The sequence below is a fragment of the Sipha flava genome, unplaced genomic scaffold, assembly GCF_003268045.1.
Source record: "Sipha flava isolate LNK unplaced genomic scaffold, YSA_version1 64_pilon_pilon, whole genome shotgun sequence".
NCBI lineage: Eukaryota > Metazoa > Arthropoda > Insecta > Hemiptera > Aphididae > Sipha > Sipha flava.
The window spans coordinates 1,458,787-1,483,435 of NW_020273604.1; the positions used below are offsets into that span (position 1 = coordinate 1,458,787).

At 34.7% G+C, this 24,649-nt stretch overlaps 2 protein-coding genes across 2 annotated transcripts in view; both read left to right on the forward strand.

The window, feature by feature from the left end:
* Positions 1-24,649, forward strand: part of LOC112691520 (inactive tyrosine-protein kinase 7-like) — a gene marked incomplete at its 5' end in the record, with an annotated part of 284,123 nt that overhangs the window by 188,969 nt on the left and 70,505 nt on the right. The window contains 1 exon segment of the mRNA XM_025565787.1: positions 22,848-23,053. Coding sequence (XP_025421572.1) covers positions 22,848-23,053 — 206 coding nt within the window.
* LOC112691519 (innexin inx2-like) lies at positions 9,375-10,454 on the forward strand. Its single transcript, XM_025565786.1, has one exon. The coding sequence runs from the start codon at positions 9,375-9,377 to the stop codon at positions 10,452-10,454; it is 1,080 nt and encodes a 359-aa protein (XP_025421571.1).

Sequence of the window (24,649 nt, forward strand, 5' to 3'; positions counted from 1 at the left end):
CCGTACGACCCTTCCGCCGTGCCGCACACGTTGAATCGTGCGACGACGACGACGACAATGCAAAACGGTTGCCCGCGGTTCGGGGTTGTTGGCTGTGGGAGAGCGCGGGTCGAAGAGCCGAGAGCACGAACCAGTGATGCCGGGTGGGTTTTGCGTAAAATTCTCGGACAAAGTGGAGGGACACTGATTTAATGGAGTTGCGAAAAGTTGAACTGCGTGAAAACGTCAAAACCACGGCTGTGGTAAACTGCACCGACGGTCGCAGTGCGAGCTGTGCGCGGCAAAGAAGAAGAAGAGTACCGCCGCCCGGTTCGGAGCTGTAAATTACCCGCAGCGTATATCCAACAACTAACGTCGTATATCATTGCAGCGGAGAACTTTTTGGCGGACAAGAGGGATTCCGGTCTCCGCGTTGTGCCACTCGTTAAATCTGCCGCCCTGCCACGTGCGCGAGTGTGTGGACTGCTATTCGGCATCGGTATGGAATATGTGCGTGCGTGTGTGTGTATGTGTATGCGTGTGCGTGCGTATCGGCGGCTGTAATGGCGTGGAGTAAATTACTATAAAACTGGACCCGTCCTTTAGAGTGGTGGAAAAAAAATGTCACAGCCGGACACGCACCACGCTAGCTCGACCGTGGACGGGTGCGAGGGGGACTTAAACTTGCCTGGAAATCCGAACCTTTCCCTACATTTTTTTTTTTTTATATTTTTACGTTTCAAAACCCTGCGCAATCGACTATTATTGTCCAAGCGCATCGGTAACAATTCATAAACCTTCGGCAGTGTTTGAGTACCACCGACGTATACTTTTGTTGCAGACAAATTGAACATCGCGGGTACGTCGTCCAGCTTTAGCACTTGGGCTTATAGCGCGCAACGATGCATAAATATGGACTGTGATTTTATATAAAAAATAATAATTACATTTAAATGTACAAATTGATGTGTACGGAAACCGTTGGATTAAAAACAAGAAATAAAACTAAACGACCGTTGGACAGCGTGAGTTACAACTGGAATTAACTGAGAATTTATGAGTAGGTTTATACTACCAGTCGGGTAAGTTGACCGCAACTTTTACACCCACGACATCTTAGATCCATAGTTCTGCCAAGACGATTAGTGCTCTTCGAGCGGGAAAAAAAATACCCGTTTGAAATCAGACGGCGCACGAGGCGATAGAAAAGAAAGAAAAAACTTTTCGTTGACCTGATTATACGCGCATCAATATTGTGTATTTGTTTTTTTGAGCTTTTACTACGACTAATTTCGGGTTTGTGAAAATCACCACGTCACGCGCATATTTCTTTACCGTCCAAAGGCTCTATATGGGGTGCCCGTACATCATAGTTTTATCAGCATCTCACAAATACAATTGCACAACAGTAAGTTAAATACTGTAAATTATTACTATCGATTCGTGTAATCGTGACTTATGCAGTACACATTTGAATAATGTACACGGGCGTATTGAGATTATCAAAACGCTTTCCGAAGTTTTGAATAATAAATGTGTTTTGAATGTACACAACGCAATATGACCATGATTTTCAATAAACTCAAAATGTGCAGTGCATAAATGTTCTTCGAATGATCATACCATCAATTTTTTCATTGAAAAAAAAAAAATTACCGATAAACGTTAAAACTATTTGGTTAACACGCACGCAACTGGAAGTACACCTATTACCAAAAATAAATCCCATTGTTTTAAATACTATCTCGTGGCAGATTTTTCAATCGTCGCTGGTTCAAGTCCGAAGATGATGATTTTAGATTATTAATATTAATTAGTTATTAGAAAAATTACGAAACTAGTTATCTGGGAGAAGATGAATGCTGTTTAAGACGGTGGATAATTCTGTGTGGTATTGAAATAATTGCTCTGGTCATTGATTTAATCTTCCACTACGATACATTTCAGAATAGGTAGATTACTGTATCGTATGAAAATCATGGAATTAATGATGTAACTATTAACAGTGCACCATGAATTGTTTACAACAGGATGTCGTTTTCTAAAACGCTGTGTACGTAAGAAAATCATATTAAACGATAAAAAAAACCACATCAAGGGTAATTTCTAATAACCACGATTTCCATATCAAGTAGATTTCGATTAAGTTTCAATTCGTATTCAATGAACACGTATCGTCTTTTTTTTCTTTGTTAAGATGATTAACAGCATATGCTGTTGTAAAATATGATAATATGATAAAATAATGTACAAACGCTTGAAAAATATCAAAAGAAGGAAACCGTCCAGTGATAGAACTCTCTGTAAAGGATACGTATCTAACCATCAAAAAGACGTTTGAATAAAATAATTTTACAAAATTATGAACTTGTCGCTAATCGATGTGTTATGAATAAAAAGCAGATCTCAGAAATACTCAAAGTGTACTTTAATGTCAAAAGGAGTAGTATAAAATTGGTTTTGTAATGGTGTTTTTTTATTCTTTTTAAATCCATACTAAAAGTTTCGTGTAACACACATTTTATTTTTGTATCGGTGTTAAACAAAAGTCAAAAAAGCCTCATGATACTTTGATATTTCAAAGATAAATTATCATACTGTCATGTTTCAATAGAATGATATTTTATCAATTCAATAGTGTCGAATGAAAACAACTTGCAAGCACGTATTCAACGAGAGCATTTTCACATCATGTAAACATATAATAAGATTTTTAATTCAATGACTTATACTATACTTGTTCATAAATAATTTTTTAAAAGCATTTTTTTATTTTTTTTTATTTATTCTCCTGGTTATTTATTATGATATATTATTACAAAAATATATTTATACTCGTTACAATTCTTAGTAATAATAATAATAATAATAATACTGGTCGAGTTGTTCCTGTCAAATTCAATCTTTAATATTTACACGTTGATATATTTTTAATTAGAATAAATAATTTATTTAAATTATTATTAACATATTCTTCTTTTCCTAACACTCGCGAATCGCACATCACACATACAACCCTGCCATAGCATATCATATTAACACCACATTGGTAGTACAATAGTAACTCTTAATAATTCAATATATGTATATTTTCATTTTAATGTTCATAATGAATTTAACCTAAAGGAAATCTTGCAACAACCCACAAGTGTTGTCATATATATAAATTCAAAATAATTTATTTAACTATATTTCTTTTTCTTAATTCGAAGGATTTAATATTTAAGTTTCAGTGTTTTGATTAATAATTCAAAAGAAATCAATTTTTTTTTTTTATCTGTTCCTGATAATGTTTTTGTAATTTAATGTCGATTGCGTAAGCGTGTTAATTATTTAGTAAACATATGACTAATAATTAATGATTCGTGTACAAAAAAAATTTACTTGCACCATAACTGACGGTAGGTGAAGGCCGTGTCAATGTATCTGTAAAACATATAAAATTGATTCCCCTAGGTTTGTCGGAAAACTAATCTATGGAACTACTAATAAGATTAGCCAAAATGGTTCTTTTTTTTTTAATCATTTTTTAACAAAGATTTAATGATATGTAGATAATGGTCAACTACAATACACATGAAATGGAAGGCCTCATTGTATTCGCACGTGACATTTTTTTTATTTGGGCGTACCATTTTTCTGATGACGCATTTTGAACATTTTATCGACTTTTTTTTTTTTTCTTAGTCCCACCGAATGTCATCCTTGAGTTCCTCGACTTTGCTATTTATTCGTTTATAAGACAGACAAACGGCAGAAGATACGTATGTCTTAGTCGTTTTTCTTTTGCTGAAAGTAACGCTCTAATTAAAAAAACAAAAAATAATATCATCTCGCTTTACACACAATAGTATTTTAGTGTTCTATCGGAAAATTATTTAATTTAATTTTTAAATAATACTGGTTATATTAATTCAACTGTAATATATGTGTGTGGTTTGATTGCTCTGAATAATAATTTTATTCTATACTTACTATGTTTTGATGTATCAGTCAAATCTATAATTTTTTGATAACGAACGAATGTTTAATGAATTATTATTGACTATTCAATATAATTATTCAGCTAGTATTGAACATTCTTTATTTTTTTTTTTTTAATTCTATACCTTTATTTAACATTTATTGATTTACTATTTTATTTGTTGTCTACAATTCTAATGTACTCGTAGAGTCTATTATAATCTAGCAAAAATAGTTAACAAAAAAGAACATTGGCCGTATAAAAAAAAATACAAACCCCTCACTTTTTGTTGGTAGTACATAAAATATAGTCAGTCAGAATTAGATATATATATATATATATATTTGCGAGTATACAACTGAAATACATTGTTAACATTGTGTTTTATTGTAATGCGCACGTTCTCGTGCCAACGAGCCGATGAATGTACTCGTATGTTATTTTTCAACGATTCAAATAACATTCCTAGTAAATAGTTTGAAATGTTCAATTGAACGGTTGGTTGAATGACTGAATTACGCTAGTAAAACAAATTAAACAATTAGTAAACTACATAATAGTTGAAAACTTTGTCTCAGTTTGACTTAAAAGGACACGAATACATCCTTGAAAATTTGAATCTAACCAAAATATCCCTATTCCAAATTGCCTTCCTTGTACGAACAATAACAATGGAAACTATTGTTTCTCTGTTTCCGACTATGTAAACGGAACACCAAATACGGTAAGGCCACAGCGTAAACTTTGAAGTGGGTGATCCATTCAAAATTAGCTAAACATAGCTTTGAAAAATAACAATATTAAAGTATTATCACCAGAACGATTTAATCGCTACCGAAAGAAATAAAACTATGGCCGATTTGGAACGTAGTAGAAATATGTAGTTGTCGAAAAACTCAAATCCAAAGTTTTTTTTATTATTTCTTTCCTCCTTTGTAATGTAATTAAATGTAAAAAAAATGTATTTGTAATGGAAGCTCGGTAGTGTTAATCATCACTTGAAATAGATTTCATTTCCCTTAACAAATCCAGCACTGACAAGCAATCAAAAAATAATTTATAGAAATAATTAACCCCCACCATATTTTAGTATTTTAATCAGGAGTAATGAATATCTTCTTTGTATATATCACGGGTTCAAAGGGGGTGAGATCATAAATTATTACAAAAAAAAATTATATAGGTATTCGTGTATTATTATTATTACCAACTTGAATTTATCAAGGTTTTTAACGCGTTATAATTAAAATTATTATCTTAGTTGTCATAAGAATCAGTCGCTGTTTAATTAGTTGAAATTACTCAACACGGCTAATCCACAAGGGTGTTTTTTTTTTTTTTTATGTAATCTTCTGGTTCTGCCGTTGACATTAGTGGATTAGCATATGACGTGCTTACTTCGCATTAAATTGATTGGACGACTAAGATGTTTTCGCTCGGTTACAATTGTTATGAATTTACGTACTCTGTGGTCGATCTAACATAAAAATCATTTTGTCATCCAAAGGCACAAAAAAAGCGGTCAAACGACCGTTGTCGTTACACGTTTAAAAGCAACGATAATTCATCGAAAATTTTACCCCCAGTGGAAATATATCAACAATACGGTCCGTATCGTACGACGTTTTAAACGTCTGTAATAATATTATTCATAAAATTAATTTATGAGTAAATGTTTTCAATACGTATTGAGCATACGACGCCGGTTCCGATTGAATTGACTCAATGACACTATGGGACATAAAAAATATGAAATCTCAACGTCTATTGTATAGTGGACATCGTCAAATCGAATAACTACATGATACATCGTACCTAATCAATAATTTGCACTACAATAGTAATTTATTTGTACCGGATGTATAATTATTTCACAAAAACGGCACAGAAATTCGATGATCAATACTGGACTTTTCGTAAGAAATAATATTTTGTTAACAACGTTTTCGGGTCCATAGGTCCAAAAGTAATATCACATATAGAGCTACAATTTACGTATAGTGTTACTTATTCTTCCTTGTAGCAACGTTTTTCTTTTTATTTATTTATTTAATTTTTATTTATATAAATTTCAGTAAAAGACTATAAAAGCTCGACAGTTAAGTTAAATGCACAATTAGGTGGACATTATTACATAATAACTTATTGTGAGATTAGATTGTTAGCACAATAACATGTAATTATAATATAATGAATTATAATTATTTAATTGTTAAATATTTGGTGAATTATTATAAACTATGGAACATGATGTATATTAGTAGAGCAATTACATAATTTAAATTAGAAATGAATCGTGGTATCATATTTGAAACGATTTATGCCGAGGTGAAACATAAACTTCTTGGACCTTGTTTGATGGAGATTTTGAGCTTTTGAAGATATTTTTAGGAATTTGGTTTCTGTTGGAGTGATGTAATGGTTTCTTGTTGTGAGACGATTTAAACCGTTTGTATGACGGATATACCTTACAATAATTGGCAGTCACAGCTCACAGCTCCGGAATATTTTTCCCTTATTATTATTAAACATAACAAATAACAAGAGGTTTTCGGTTTTTTTATTTTTGTTGATAATATCAATTTTTCAATTGAACACAGAATATTTCGCTCGAACTCACGTTCGACTTATGACTTATATGCGTTGTATTCCAGAAAATGTACTTTGTTTCAAAACAAGTGAAACGAACTTGCATAATGTGAAGACATAAGATTACAAGACTCTACACGTCGTGTCGTCCTCGTTTAATGATTACAAGAAATTGAAAGCAAATACAAGTCAAATAATTGTTTTATCACATAAAAACGACAACTAAAAAAATATTGTTACAGATATGTCAGGTTCTTTCGGATTATATATATATATATATATATAATAAATAATTTTTTTATAAAAATGGCGAAAATTACATACATTTCAATTCAGGCGCGAGCTAACTTAAACAATATTTTTACGAAAATAACACATCTGAAATAGAATTTAAGAATAATTCAAACCAAATCAAAATGTTTGTATAAATCAGTGTCAATAATACTGTTTTCGATAAGCCGTTTTTTTTTTCGTACGTGATTATAATTTTAAGAACAAATCGTAACCGTGTGTGATTTAAAGACCACGTCGAACGGTCTTGGATCGAAATCAACATCCATAATCCATATTATAATGATATTATGGTTTATCCGAGTTTATGAAATATTTTCGGGTGAATTAAGTTTCGCCGAGATATCGCTGTTTTACATTACAGTTTACCATACTAAGCGTTGTGCGTTAATGAATTTTTAACTTGGTTAATATATTCCAAGTAAAATTAAAACGCAAAGTTAATCCGACCGAATGATGTTCGCGCGACTGGATTCAAAAAAAGAGAAAATAATGTATAGAGTTAACACTTCGGTCGCAATTCATTTTTAATCGCGAGGTGTTAGATTGTCGCACGCGAAATTCGCATAGCGAAGACGGTGGAAATTTATGTTTATTGACGAATAATTATAAACAAAAATAAGAAAACGAATCCTCTTCGAGTACAAAAAATAATACTCCACTTGATTTCGTTTGTATACTAATTTCGGCCCCCCAATCTGGCGTAATCGTTACGCGCATTTACCCGGTGCGTGTAAGCCATGACAACGCCTTTTTCTAGATTGCACCGTGCATCATTTTTCATGGATACCGTTGTCTTATAATCAACCGATAATGTTACGAGTTCATTCATACCTTTCTTACAGGTCATAATCGCGATATGGTTTTGTCGTATTTACGATGAAGTCATGAGTTCTGACTTAAACTTGGGGATGCTAAAATTAGTCACTCAACGGTTAAAATCCTACGCCTAAGAAATATAAAATTTACTAACTTCCAATCACTCGTTCGCTCGCACATCGGATACACATTCTTTAATAATATAAAACCAATTAGGAAAAACTTATTTTTTTATTATTTGAACACAACATCGTGTGGCACATACAATTCGAGTGCGATGAAGTTCTTTAGAATCATTAATTTTCTCAATCTATCGAATAGGGACAAATGGACGGCAAAAAAAAAATATATATATATATATGTTATAAAACCATTGATATTTTATGTTCATAATATAACTAATGGTATGGTATCATAAAATCAAATCTTATCGAATTTTATCGTTTTGGCAATAGATACCTTTTATATCAATATTTATAACTTATTGGTTTTTACATTTTGTAATAATTATCACACTTTATCCAAACACGGTGATAAACGAGACACGACAATTCATATCTATAACCATGTTAGTCGTATACAAATTGCATCCAAGTGTATATGTAAGATGTCATTAATTAATTCAAATCGCGATGGTGAAGTTTTTTTGAATGAATATTTTTGACATTAAAATTTACATACTATAATAAATATTAATAACTTATTTATTTTATATACTGATTTATATATATATATATATATACTTTTTTTTTTTTTTTTTTATGACGTCCATTTATCCCCACGTCAAAACGGCTATGTTCATTTGTTCTAGATCTATGTGTAATCTCGATATTATTTTTGATGTACAAATGTATTTCCAACGGTCAATCTGGAATAAACTCATGACCGTTGAAAAAAAAAATTAATATTTATACAATCTACTCCATAGAATACTCGTTGGCCCAAAATAAACTGGAGGTGCCCAGCACTTCTCATATGCGTGCCAATGATTTCGGGTGCATACACAGCTTGCGCGAAGACGCGATTCGTCGTGAATATAATTACCGCGCGCTGTTATTGTGCACTGTAATGTCACCCCCGTGAAATTATTGACCTCGACGGGTTTCCGATAAACCGATGCTACGACTTCGCGCCGTAACAACTCGACCTAACGCAATAACGGTTCCAGTATCTTTTCACGGCCGGAGCACGCTATAGGAGAAATGGTACAACTGAACAATTTTCAATGCCGTAACGCGCGATACGGCCAACAATAACGAAACGCGATTGGGTGGACGGATCGATTGGGCGTCGTGGCCTCGCGGATTTCCAAAAATCCCTGTCCGGTGCCGATGTCGACACCGAAAAATCGGCAGTCCATCACGACGTTTTCCCGTCCCGTACTCATCAGCGAATTTTTTCCCAGCGAGAAACGACCGATCTTTATCGACGTGCGCGTGTTCGAGTTCAACGTCACGGCGCGACAGTCAACGTCGTCGTACTCTCTTAGCTTTGAAAAAAAAAAAAAAAAAGAAAAAAAGAACGATCCACACCGGTACTGTAGCTGCTACTGCCGCCAGCGTGTGTGCGTGACAATAAACACACATACTCGCGCGTGCACACGCTGTTTCCAGGAGACGGATAACGAAAATACATTATTGCAATCGGTACACTCCGTATTCTTCTTTCCGTCACAACAGACCCTCAACCGCTTGTCCGTCTGTGCGTAGTCTTTTTCCATCTCCACGCCGCCATGTTCGATGTTTTCGGCTCCGTCAAGGGGCTACTGAAGATCGACGACGTGTGCATCGACAACAACATCTTTCGGCTGCATTACAAAGCGACCGTCATCATCCTGGTCGCCTTCTCGCTTCTGGTCACGGCCCGTCAGTACATCGGCGACCCGATCGATTGCATCGTCGACGATGTGCCGCTCAGCATCATGGACACGTACTGCTGGATCTACTCGACGTTCACGCTACCCGACCGCGTCAACGGCCGCGTCGGCCAGGACGTGGTCCAGCCCGGCGTCCGGTCCCACGTGGATGGCGAGGACGAGGTCAAGTACCACAAGTACTACCAGTGGGTGTGCTTCGTGCTCCTCTTTCAGGCCATGTTCTTCTACCTGCCCAGGTACATGTGGAAGTCGTGGGAGGGCGGCCGCGTCAAAATGCTCATCCTCGATCTCAACTGTCCGATCATCAGCGAGGAGTGCAAGGCCGACCGCAAAAAACTGCTCGTCGACTACTTTTCCACCAACCTGCACTTGCAGAACTTCTACGCCAATCGATTCTTCCTGTGCGAGTTCCTCAATTTTGTTAATGTCATCGCTCAGATATGCTTCATGGATCACTTTCTCGACGGTGAGTTCAGTACATACGGCACAGACGTTCTTAAGTTCACTGAAATGGAACCCGAAGAAAGAGGAGACCCCATGGCTCGGGTGTTCCCCAAAGTCACCAAGTGTACATTCCATAAATATGGTCCGTCTGGTTCGATCCAAAAACTAGACGGTCTATGTGTGTTGCCACTCAACATTGTGAATGAGAAAATCTACGTTTTCTTGTGGTTCTGGTTCTTGTTTGTTGCTGCGCTCAGTGGTCTTCATCTGGTATACCGCACTGCTGTTGTGGTCGTGCCTGAATTCCGTTTACTGTTGTTGAGATCAAGATCACGTTTAACTCCAAAAGACGAAGTAGAAACTATCAATAAGAAGTTCCAGATCGGTGATTGGTTTGTTTTGTACCAGTTGGGTAAGAACATTGACCCCCTGATTTTCAAAGAGTTTGTATCGAGCTTAGCCAAGAAATTGGACGGTATGGAGAGTGTATAAACATGACATGATAAATTTCAGTCATGTATTACTATATGTTACTAAATTAAACCAAAAATTGTTACCTCAAGAAAACACTGTTCAGAGAACGGATAATTAATAATTTAGACAATTTGTTTTTTTTTTTTTTTCAATAAAATTGTTCACCAACCTATGTTTCTACCAATCGTATGGTGTATATTAACTACTGATTTTTTTTTTTTAATTCCTGATTTCCTTTATCGGAGAACTCAGGAGTTGCGCAGTTAAAGGTATTGTGTTCATGATTAACCTTCTAGGTTTTTATTTCCTTAGTAAAAAAAAAAAAAAAAAATGAAAAAAATTAGGAAGTTCAATACGTTTGCAAAAGTGTTCAAGTGCCTTAACTTATATTTGTAAATAAAAGATGCTCTGTCGTCACTGACGCTGTGAAATTTCGGTCCTTAACAAGTTCATTATGATTTGAAAAATGTAAAGAGTTATCGAGTGAAACGAGGCGAATGTACTGGTTGGCATCTATAAGGAATCAAAAAAATTATAATTTACCGCGTTTCGCAAGCGTTTATTTCAATTCTACCGCCGTGCCTAAGTGCTTTTGAGGTAAAATCAATACCAGTGATCAAGCGGTATTTATAACATTAACCATTTCATTAATAATACGAGTAGTTCACAAGTTTTACTCGACGCGATCTATAGTATCACTACTATAAGTTCGTATTATTATGAATATATTTTCGTATTGCCTACATTTTATCTGAGAGGTTTTAAATCTTGGAAGTTCGGAGAGTGTTTTTTTCACTTTAAATGATCATGTCACACGTTTATCTTGGCATAGTAGTGACGATTTGCGGTCGAGTATGCGCAAAAAGGGATGTGTAATCTTTTTTAATTGTTTTCGACGTTGAAAAAAGCACTATTGAAACGTAAATGTTTATCAAACAACAAGATGTCATTTTTATTTTTAACGACCAAACGCATAAAAATTGTTGACCGAATTGTGCACTCGTGCACCTCGATTGCGTGTTAATTATTTGGGATATGATGAAAACCATATTGATAGAATGCTTGTTTTAGACTGAATACAGAGTTCGGTAAAATCGATGGTTTTTACTGATGAAAAAAATGCCTGTAGCATGACTGTACTTACCGATATACTTTTTTGCACAAAAAAAAAAAACAAACACAATTACACTCTGTGAAGTATAAGTATTGTCCTTTTAACAATTGTCCAATGCACTATTTAAAAATATAATGCATGATTATAAAACGTACGTCTACAATCAAGTATACGAGATAATACTTTAATTTTAATTTATCTTATCAATATACTCGTATAATCGATACTTTCATGGTTGGATTTTACATTTGAATCGACTACAATGACTGTTAGTTGTTGAAATACGAAATTTAACAAACAGTCCATGACAAACTCGAGGATAAATTGTTAATTAACCCAACCCTTGGCCAAAACATTAGCCGGATTAGCGCACTGGATTTTTCGTTAAAAGAATTTGGTTAGCTTATAATGTGTTTGGCTAAATGACCATTGAATAGTTAAATAAACAAAAATTACATTTGCGTGTCAAAAAACTGTTTTAAAATTTTAAACACAAAAATTGAACTAAATGTTAAAAGCATATATTATGATTATACTACAATAATTTACAAAATGATGTAAAAATCTTTTCGAGTATAATTATGTCCGAACAACCTATGAATACACGGTATTCATATATAAATAAATGTATAAGTTAATAATAAATAACTAGTGAAATTAATAAGGTATACTTTGCCCAAATACCTTAAATAATTAAGCGTTAAACTTCCACTCTATCGAAGAGAAGTACCAACAACTTATTGAAGTTACAAAAAATAACACAAGTGCATACGCATTCGAACGCCATAGTAACTTTCCAGATTCTTCAATGATTAAAAACAAACTGTAAACACAATAAACGAAAAAAAAAATAAGTATAATATTTTATTGAAAGAATTTCAACAACGGCTATGGTAATGCCGTCTGCTTGATAATGTTATTGTAGTTGACAGTTAAATAGTACTTGACATTTGATTTTTCTTATACGCTGACACGTAGTGAGATTTACTTTAAACATATAATAACGGCGCATTGCGCGAAGTACAGAAAATATTTTCAAACAATTTAAAAACAACAAAACAGCATCTTTCAAATTGCGTTTTCGAAAAATAAAGAATTGAACAAAACCATTTACAATGCACTTTCTAAAACAATACATATACCGACTTCGGTTTTTTTTTCAATTAAATTTAGATTCTTTATTGTATCTTCGGATCTACATCTAATGAACACAATACGATTGTATACTTTATCGGTATGTTAAATGTTTAATTAAGTAATAGTATTTAATTAAATACAGTCAATAAACGTTGGTGCAATTCAATTAAAAAATTGACCACTTTATTTCTTTTATCTAAAGCTCGAATTTGTTTTTAACGATAGTTTGTATTCAGTAAGTTATTTCAATAGATTTCTAATTTTCTTATTTAATAGGCATTTATTTTACATATTTTTTTTTTTTTACTAAAATTAGTAATATTTTATAATACTAAAACGATTATTCTATGTCTTAACACTAATACACATATTTTTATATTTTATTCACATATCTGCATTGTTGGGTTTCGAACAAATACAGTATGAATAATAAATCTATTTTCAATGATGCTTTATTGTTATGTTTACACGTTTTCAAGCATATTTTTACAGTTTATCTATATACATTATAAATGGTGTGTTCAAAGCACTTACCCTTCATGAATTTATGTTTACGTCTTCAATATTTATTTTTCAGTTTGATTCTAAAAAGTAAATGTATTTTATCGTATTAAAAGTAGTTAATAAAAAAAACAATTGAGTACCCTGTTGTCTTTTATGATCATTTGTTAAGAGGTTCATTGAAGGAATTTTGCAGTTTTATTCAATGTTATACAATAATGTGATTGAATACCAATTCAATTATTTTTTCAAGTACTGAAGATTATTCTGAAATACAGACATTTAACGAGCTAATGTTTATTTCTTTCCTTAAGATCAACGGATTACTCAGGTCAACCATGTTAAAATATTTATCTGTATAAGGTGTTAGTCGATTGAATTATGTTTTTTTTTCAAACTGATAATGGATTATCATTTATTACTTTGTAACTTTTTGTGTTATTATTATGAAAACCTTCAGAGAACTACATGTGTCTAGGGAATGATCATAAATTATTGTTGAAAACATTATCATGAACACATTTAATTCATGTAGGTATTTGTAAATCATAAATGCTACAACAAAGAAATAATATAAATGAACAAATTTCACATAAGTTGATAAACTCATATGATATAATCTTTCAACGATTATATTTTTTTAGAATAATCCAATGAACTGTTTTCATAATTACTGACAATGTATTGGTTTAAATTCCATATATCAGATTTTAATTATATTTACAATCTAAAATATTTTTTTGAAATCGGATTTATTGTACCAAAAATAACAACGAACAAAGTTAAAAATTAACTTTTGAATTCACTCTATCATTAGTCTCGATTTTTCAAAAACTTTTATCGTTAGCACATTGTGATTAATGTACAATTTAAAATTAAAGACACATATTAAAATAAGCTACGATTTTTTTCATACCTTTACTCGTATTCAACATATTAATATAGAATGAGCAAATTGGTTTTTTCTAATTTTCCATTTAACCAACAAACGCAGGAAGATGCGGAAAAATATCTGTGCATTAAACAAATCATATTAAATAAAACTTTTAGAGTCATCTTACTGTGACAATCTATCCATCTATCTAATGCTTTGATTCGTCTAAAATATAACGCAAATATCAATCGCACAGATATTGATAAGTATATATTTAATTAAAAAAAAAAATGAATTTAAAGTCCTAACGCAGTAATTGTGAGAATAAGTTTAATAAACGATACTAATTAATATTTAATTTGACTTAAGTCGTGAAAAATACATAATAATTAATTTACATGTGATTATCACACTGCACAGTGTTTTTAAAGTGTTAAATTATTCAACATCGGATTAAATAAATAGTATTTTACTTTCGTGCATCGGTAGATCTTGCTGTTATAATATGGATAAACTTAGTTACTACCTACACTAACGTGGTTGAAGTACGTGTACTCAGTATTCACGGTAGTATGGTCAAGAATTAGACCGGTATCAACATTATCATCATCATCATCATCATTATCATCATCATCATCGTCAATACCGTCAGAAGGGATGCAAACAACAAACTTTGATCAGTCCATTGGTAGTCTCTGGAGTGAAATAAAAAATAAAAAATAATATTAATAAAACAACCGAAAAAACTTTTTTTTCATGCTCTGTGTCGACAATATTCGTTGGCGCATAAAAAATGTAAATTACGTAAGTTGACAAATTTAAATATTTACTTCTATAAAAATTTAAATTTGACAGTATATTAATTTATTTTTTCACCTCCTCTCTCGTGTATAATTTCCCGTAAGATGTGATTTTCTTATGGCGTCATAATCTTAACCCGACTTTCAAAAATAATACTCTATTTCCCTAATCCACCTGCGCTGAGTATATACAAATTATATAAATGAGATTTTCGGGAACGACGATAGGCTTATATTGAATAAGTACAACGAAAATACCTCGGCAGCCGAAGACTTATAAACTGAAACTGCAATTCTCCGTGGTTGTGATGAAATTTGAATATATAATATATGGTTATATTTTTTTTTCCACCGTTCCGTGCCGTTAATTTGGTTTCAAAAAAGTTTTTCCATTTGTTGACCCCGGCGGCCGACACAAAACTTGCTTTCAATTCTACTCTAGTGCACGCCTCCGTTTACCACAATTCTTTCCACTCCCCTCCCATCGCAATTTTGTATCTTGTTTTCCCTCTCACCGTTTGCTCGTTGGTCCCGAGAAAACGATGAGAAATATTTTTCAATTCTCACAACACTATTATACGTATCGGGCAAACTTAACAGGTCCTAACCGACAACGCAAACAGTACATATATACTCTCGGTAACTTTAATAATTAATTGTTTCACGTCGTGAATTTATAAAGCGAACAAATAATTTGCCAGCCAGCGAGTAAGCAGAAATAAAACCTCAACATCGAGTTCATGATAATCGAATGCCGTGATAAAGCTGAAGGTCCACGGGAATAAACTTTTTGAAAAGCGTTTTGTACTCTTCGTAGACTCTCTTTTGTCTATCAGATATTTATGTGCTCGAAAAAATAAGTTTCGGGTCAATCGTCCGTTTACGGATGTGTATGAAGTCACAGAGAGCAAATTTCCTAGGTAATTTACGGCTAAATACTGAAATAACCCCCACTTTTTTCACTCTTTCTATCACTTTTGTTATTTCGAAAACCATTTACAAACGCGTTTATTATTGTTATCCATACCCTATTCATAATATAATACAGCAATACCGTTCCGTACTAGATAGTAGATACTATATATATTTATTACATAGAATTTTTTTTTTTTTTTTTTTTAATCGAAATATACATTCTATATCAGTTGACATAATAGGTATATGATATATAATAAACAGATAACATAATAAACATATATTGAGAAAAGAAGCCACTCGATTATGATACTTAATTGTGGATTTTCAAGTTGAGGTGATTGTTATTTGGATAAGTTCTTATTTTATTTTATTATTTCACATTTTTTATTGTTGTAGTAGATCTCTGCACCGTTTACGTTTTAAGCGTCTAGAAGGGCTACCTGAAATTGAGAGATATAAAAGTTTTTTAATTAAAGGATTTGAATAAGAAGAGAGGTGGTTATGAAATCTTTTGTAGAAACATTTGACTTCTTCATTAATTATTTTTAATCTCAAGTTTGAATGGAGAGTACAAATTGATATGTATCGGAAAGTATTTATTAATTTTCTGAAAGCAATACTATTCTGGAAAAATTGGATTTTATTAACATTGGAATGTTTTGTACTACCTCACAGCTGGAGTCCGTACGTTCATATTGGCTTCCGTTATGTCTTGTAAATGAGGAGTTTGGTATTACATGAAATGTGTTTATTAAAAATTAGAAGTTTGAGGATACGAAGACGATTGTTCAATGAAAGTATTTTATCTCTTAAATGGTTGGTCCATATTAATCGATAATCGAATATAAAATCAAGTTATTTAATTAATTAACTGTAGTAGAGGAAGGAATTAGAACTCCATTGAGAGTTACCTCCGGTGAAGGAGCAAGTCTCAAAGTAAAAGTGGTGTGAGTAGATTTAATAGGGTTTATTTTAAATTTTCATTTGGTTACCAGTCTTTCAAAGAGTCTGAATAAGTTTGAAGGTTTTTAAATGATATGAATGGATCCATAGAGGAGCATCACGATTGCACAATTTTTCCTTTTTTGATCCAACTAATTATACTACAATTGCGCCCCGATCCCTTTTTACCTGATAAAATCACATCACAATTGCGCACCAAATTATGTGTATATACTATTTTTAATAATTGATGTACAACATAAAATAATGTATACAATACATACTTTCTATTATTTACATAAACATGCACTAAAACTATTAATTCACAAAATGCACTTTTTCGAATCGAAATGAAAAGATGATTGAACTAATGATAGTTATAATAATAATATCGACTAATTTTTAATAAAAAAAATTTGATAATGTAATGAACTAATAGATATAGGAGAAATTGAAATGTGTGCTTATTGGATGAATTTAACCACGGGAGTACTACTTAGAGTGAAAAAAATAGACAGCATTTCTATTCAGTTTCTTAAAACAGGAATATATGGCGTAATATTATATCGGTAATTTAAAACTATTGAATCGGCTCTATTGAATGAATCCCTTCAATATACATTAATTATATATTGTATACGACTAATAAGTTGTATGGTAATATGGTTTACAAAGAAAGTAATATTCGTATGATACATGATTCTGAATACATCTTGATTGTAAAAAATAATACTAACTTTATAGCGTCTATTGACATAATTGCTCCATCAAAAACAAAAACTGTGTTACTCGACTCCACGGTATATATACTCCCGATCCCGTTAGACTATTTGGAGCTGGTCCAATTTTGTTTTTTCTTGTTTATTTTTTGTTTCTTTACTTCTTATTTGTCTTTTTTTTGTCCGTTTTTTTATTTGTTTATCGACCGGCTCGCAAGACCGATATTTTCAATTGAATTTCCACGGATGGTAATTTTTTTTAAATTTTAACAAATTATTGTCTTAAATAATTTAAATAAACAATGAATAGAAATATAGAGAATATAAACTATCTGATTTCATTCACTATTTCACCAAGAGATAAAAAAAATTTAAAGATGTCAGTGTGAAATAAATTAAATTTTATCTTTTAAACTAACATAAATATGTATAAGATTAAGAAAATCTAAACAAGCAATAGAAACGCTTAATAATTAGCGAAAAAAAAACTACTTGGAATTACGACCGAGAAAGGAAATGTTGTTTGATGTTGTTTCAAAGTGATAAAAAAAAAAATGATGTCGATACAATTTCACAAACAATACCAAACCAATACTTCAAATATTTTATTTTTACTGAGAATAACATGTATATAATTCAAACGTATAAACAAATATATATATATATATTACCTATATCATATACCATCATACCGATGGAACATATAATTGCCAACTCAAGTAGAGCAAAATGAAAAGTAGCCTAAAGTTCAAATTTTTCAAATGAAGAACGTATCAACAAAATGTTTGTTAAAATTGTAGTATATCCTATATACATCACATTAGTTTCCGATATACTTGGGAGGATTACATTTTCAATAAAATTGTTGTTGCAGCATTACGACTGAGAAAGAAAAACGTAATCAAATATCACCTAGTAGATACAGCTCGAGACTGTTCGGTTGATACTCGGTTTATTGACCGCCAACCGAGGAGTACACTGAGCTGGTGACCTAGGAGCCGCGTCGCGTAAGACGAGTAACGGTGTGCGACGGAACCAGTTGGTCTTACTGGAGGAAGATAATAAGATAATAGATGGAGAATTAATATAAAAAAAAATTAAAATGCTGGCAGTGTAATACGAAAATGAGATTTCTTATTGTGAACAAACAGAAAAAATGTTTTTAATTTTATCATACGGTAGTGTTGTATTGCGGCTCCCGTTATGGGTTACGGGATAAAGACACTGTTATTTACATAATACCTGGAACACGGATAGCACTAATGATACGTTGATAAAAACATGAACCACGGTTGACACGGAAAAAGGACGGTGACCTCAGAAGCTTCCCCGCCGAGGACAGATTGGTCACAATTGTCGACGTGTATCGATGCAGTTAAATAACAGAAATAAAAAAAAATCTAATAATAATAATAATAATAACTAGTGATAAATCGAACATGGGCAGTAACGGACGAATGAAAAACCAAAACAACCCGTGTCCACGATGTTCCGAAGCAAGAGAGCGCGTGTTTCTTGGATTTGTGAGCTATCTACACAATATTGAAAATAATAGTACACGGGACAAGGGCACGAGGACGCGATTATCGGGCTTGTCCGGGGAACACAAGACGGTTAAAACAATAATAATAATAGCAATCGATAGTGATGACGGTAAAAAGAAACAGTCATAAAATAGTATGCTGAATCGCGTGGCGTTCCGGTGTACACAAAAGTTCAATGGAATTCTTCTGGACACGAAACGTGACCGACCGGCTGCGGTGAACGTCTGAAGTTCATGTGGATACCGTTGATTTTTTTTCTCGTCGGGTTCCCGCAGGAACAATGGTTCGGAAACCCGCCGCAACGGTCAACGAAATCTTTTATCGCATTGTGGAGTTTTTCACGACGGACTGTGGAATAAACCGTAACAATAGACCGTCGTCGAATCGATTTGATCTACCAAATGATCCTTTGAAATGACTACGAAACCGACCAGTGTATAATCGATGTCGGACGGTTTTCTATTGAAAACCGTTTCGGACCGACGGGGCGTTCGCGTATTGTTGAACGTGCGTGCGACCATGGACCCCGGTGCTGCGGCGAGTCGAACAACTTGACCGCCACCCGAATAGTTTTATCGACGACACGCTGTAATATATTGTCGCTTTTAGCGGACCCTTGCACACAACCAATAGAATCGTGCACATAAATTTATATTATTGTTAACAGTGTTCAGATTAAGCATTGAAGGATTGTTAGATGTGTCAAAGAAATCAAACAGGGTTTGAGATTCGTCGCACCGCACAAAACGTTATTTGCGCATTCGAACAATATGACGTCGTGCAAAATCATAATATTAAGTTTATTAATATAGGTAAACCATCAGACAAACATTCAATAAATTGTCAAAAGATGTAATCGTACATCTGTTCGCCGAAAATTCTTACAGTCGTCTGGTTCAGTCATTCCTAGAAAAGTTCAATAATTGTTCACGGCTATATTGCGCACTTCGTTTATACTGCTCTCTCGTCCAACGTCTTTTCTTATTCGTTTCTTTTTTTTTTCTTTTGTTCGAGTCCAAATTTAACCGCGACGCAAATCAATTCCGTACGTTTAAAATACGTTCTGAAAACAATGAGAATTTATAACCGATGGTAAAACGCAATCACGCTGACGCATACACCGTAGATCAGTCGACACGTATATTTTTCAACCGTATATTGAGCAATCATAACGAGTGGTTTAGCGCGGCAAACTAACGTTGCACAAACTATTGACACGGTTCAACTGACTCGACGTTGTTGATCACGTTGGGTCCGCTTTATAGTGCAACCGTAAATCAATCTACGATGCCGAAGCAGTAGTTCGCCTGGACGCCTTTTGGTTCTCGTCGCGCGGTTCGACAAGACGTTTGTAACAATGCTAATTTCACGAGATATATGTCGCACGCGAGTTATGAATACATTACTCTGCTGCACGTACGTTTTGATAAATTTCGCCGTGACCTGTTGCAGTAAGGTCAACCCTTTCGATGGGTCGCGGTCAGGGGCGGTGGGGGAGGCCGTGTTAATCGGATTACACGCGATCGCTACCGACACGCGTACACGTCTCGGAACCGATGAGATGTTCGGGAGCGTTTCGTAAACCCTTTTGCTTGGCACAACCGTCTCACGCAGGCGTTGACACGCGCTCGTGTGCGCGAGTGACGGGGACGCGATGATCGGGCACGAAACGTGCACGCCAAACCGCCAGCCGCTCTCCTGCTCGTCCTCGTCCTGCCGTCACCGTCCCGTCCTGCCGTCCTGCCGTCAAGGGTTGCGTGCGGTGTGCGCGGCACCGTCACGTCGCCAGAGAAAATATTTCGGCTCCACGCGTTTGTCTTCGCCTCGTAAGCTCGCACATTTATCACGCATTGAACTCGTCTCGAATACGCGTCTCGATTTTCGCCTACCCGACTCGTGTAGTCGTCTTACGCCCTCCTCCCCGCGACCGTTGCCGTCTGCGGGTGAACCAAAACGCGCGCACGCAGGCCAACGGGGAAGCTTTAAAACGATTCTCGCGAAAATGAAAAAAAAACTTTGCTTTTATTATTTCGTTATCGGTAACGTATCGTTATCGTATGAAACCGACGTCCGCGATACGCGCCGTACCTACGGATTCCGAAAATCAAACACTACGCATGACCAACGCCTCCAAAAATCGTACTGGAGCTGAAGCCCCTGACCATCTGTTATGGTCACCGCGGCTTAGTAAAAACGTTTTGAAAACGAACGGGGCCAACGATTTCAGTTCAGTTCGGTTGTCGGCAACTCGTTAATGTCGGGCGAGGCACATTTCGATTTCAACGACGAACGGACGTGTTCGTTTCGAAAGATACTCTTAACGCTAGGTAAAAACGTTGGTTTCCGATTGAAAAAATGTCAGGTAAATACAATGTTCTGCTTCGGTGAGAGACTTTTCTCTCTCGCATTTCTCCGTTTTCCCGAAAGAACTTACGCCCCACGCGTGCACCGATATACAAAAACCCATAACAACCAATGAGGTCCCTGGTTCGCCACTGCATACACCGTCGGTCGTTTTCCTCATCACCACTCGACGCCGTCATTAACGCACATGTGCGGCCCACCCGTCGGTACAATGTACAGGGTGCACGTTGCCGTTCGTGCTCGCGTACCTGTTACGCTGCGAGCCGTCATACTCGTCTAACAAATGGGACCGCGGTATAATGAATGATTAATCGCACCGTGTATTCTCGTCCTCCGAGATGCGTGCGTGCACGCTTCACCTGACACTCCTTCTCTCGGATACGCAACCTTCTTTTTTTTTATCAATAGACGTCGCATTATTTCTCGCGGATCTGGAAAATAATGGCCGAAAGAAAAATAACGCCGAGCGAACGATCTATCTTATCGGATTCAGATGTGTACTTTGCATTTTAACAGCGCCACGGTCTCTATATATTGTTCGACGTTATAAATGTATAATATTATTATAATAAAATCCCGTTGTTTTTTTTTATCAAGCTTTCGGTTATTGTTTACGTACTTAGGTCTCAATTAGACATCGCCTGATCGCTACCGCAAAGATATGCTTGAATTCTGACAGTTTTTTTTTTTCGTAACAACGAACGTTTTCATGGTTCTAAAGTTTGTGCAAAAACGTTCGTGTCTCCGCGAACAATTTACCTAACGAAACAGTTTCCTGTGAACCAACTAATTTTAAATTAATAAACCGAAAGTTAGCGTGCGAAGATTTTCAACATATATATTTCGCAGTGGATTTCACTCGGAATGGCTTTTCGATGATTTATCATTACCCTCAAATGCATGCGAACAATAATAGTAATAATACGAACAGCGCAACGGAGGACCAACTCTTGGAAACTATTTATTACTCGCACATCGTTTCTACGTATCATTATACCGCACCATTATTCTCGTCTTCTGGAGTACGTTTATCGTAACAATACCGTCTCTCAAATAGAGCTCTTTAGTGATTATTTTTTTTTTCCAATACGTTTTTTATCGTACACTTGCGACTGTCTGTTCTCCTCCCGGACGCCCCGGTTCGTCTGCGGGCGGCTGAGGTTTTCCTGTTGTTGTCGTCGGACACGACGACGATACCGATCGCGACTCGCACATTGTACCCAAGGCCGGATTAAAGGGAGGAGGAGGGAATAGCCGGGATGGGAGCTCCGAGACCCAAAGCATTTTGAGCCGATACACATTTTTTATCATAATAAAATTAGTACCAGTTTTATAGGCATCAATTCTATGATGTACCTATTAATTTTATAACGCAATTGAAAGTTTGTGAAATAGTTAAAAAAAATGTATCGTTCTGCGAGCGGCTTTATAAGCTTTGATTGTGTACCGCACACATATGCGTGCGGATATTATTAACGTTTCGCATTTTCCTTTGCAGGCAAACTGGTGACGTACACGCAGATGCCGGCGCCGCAAGAACCTCATCGGGGCGACCACATTCAGCCTGCCGCCACGGCCGAGGGTGGGAACGGTACGGACCAACTGTACCCGTTTTTCGATTATTACGTGCCCCGCAACATCACCACCACGATCGGGCAGAGCGCGTTCCTGCACTGCCGGGCGGAAAACCTGAACGACAAATCGGTAAGTGGCGCGGCGGCACACGCGCGATCCGCCGCGTAGTGTTCGAACACGACCCGTCGTAGTACTCGTTCGGTACGGGAACACCTCTAAGTTCAGTGGCAAACGCAGAAAATAATTTCAGGAGGGGGGGAGTTATGATTTAAAATATTCATAAATATTATATAATCGTATTTTATACATCAATTTACAAACCACGGGAAACTTTTAAATAATTAATATTTTTTTTATTTATTTTTTTAAATTAGTAATACATTTGTAGGTCAGATAATTTATTTTTTGTTCCTGATATTTCGGGGAGGGGGTTAACCTCCAACCCCCCCCTACATTCGCCCCTGCTTCTGTTCGACAGAATACAGTCATGAAACTTCCTTGCGGCAGCGGACGTTCGAAAACGTATCCACCGTTGCGAAGACGCGCCCCAGTGGTGTGTCGAAAAATACAATGACAACCGATCGATCAAGTCGTCCGTGTGCGTACTAACTAACCGTAACTACTACGGTTGACGTTTTGAGCGAATGCGCTTACTATGTGTGTGTATTAGTATGTACCGAGAAAGCTTTTTTTCGAAAATTACACTTTTAAAGACCGAAACTAGTTTTGGCCTCTGAGTTGAACGTATCGTTTTTTTCACTTCTCGGTTGCCCACATAATATTTTTATCACGTTCCATGTATGATTCGTAGATTGTAATAATTACCATTACAATGTGTAAATAATTTTATAGTACGAATAAACAATTTAAATATCAGTCGACCCAGTGGTCTGTGTGATTTTTACAACGTACAATTTTATTTTTATTTTTACATCTAAATATTAATTGCTCTGATCTAAAATAGTTAAATATCTCCTAGACGAGTCCGGATAATGCAGCTAGTTATTTTTGTAAAATCCTTGGTTTAGTTTTTGGAAACTTATGTAATAATCTTTTCGAGTGAGAATATAGTTTTATCTCGTGTTGAACGATTTCGATCGACTCGTTTTACATCAACGCTATGTATTATTTTACTGAGTTATTATTTAACTGCATTTAGAAAATTTCATACGATACATCGACTACATGTTGTCGATCAGGTTTGTTGTGTTTCAAAAATAATTACAAGACCGTATTGATATCAGAGCTTTACACAAAATTACATTTGGTGGATATGTAAGACTCGTTCTGTGAAGTTTTTCCGATCAAATGTTTTCAATATGTATTTTTTACTGACTTCCTTTGTTCAAGCATGTTTCATTTATAAAAATGTCAACCATATTTTCACACCTGAAAAATGATTGCGAATAAAAGTTTTTTAATCAGAGTATTTTAAAATACGAGAAACAAAATATTTCTAAATACTTTAATGTCTGTTGAACAAATGATTTAAAAGTAAATTTACTCCTGTTATATTTTTGTTTCGAAAGATATAATAAAAAAAAAGTATCAACTTTGATAAATAACATACTTTAACGTGAATAATTTATTTTCACGCAAAAAATTAATAAATAAAGTGATAGAAACATTTTCATATAAAAATTGACCATAAATAAATTGACTAATTCTTATGATGTCTTGATATATTGAACAACAATTATGAAAAAATCAATGTTCTGTGTATTT

Bases quoted from the DNA above. Each gene is read 5' to 3' on its own strand.
- LOC112691519 (XM_025565786.1), top strand. From the start codon at position 9,375: ATGTTCGATGTTTTCGGCTCCGTCAAGGGGCTACTGAAGATCGACGAC.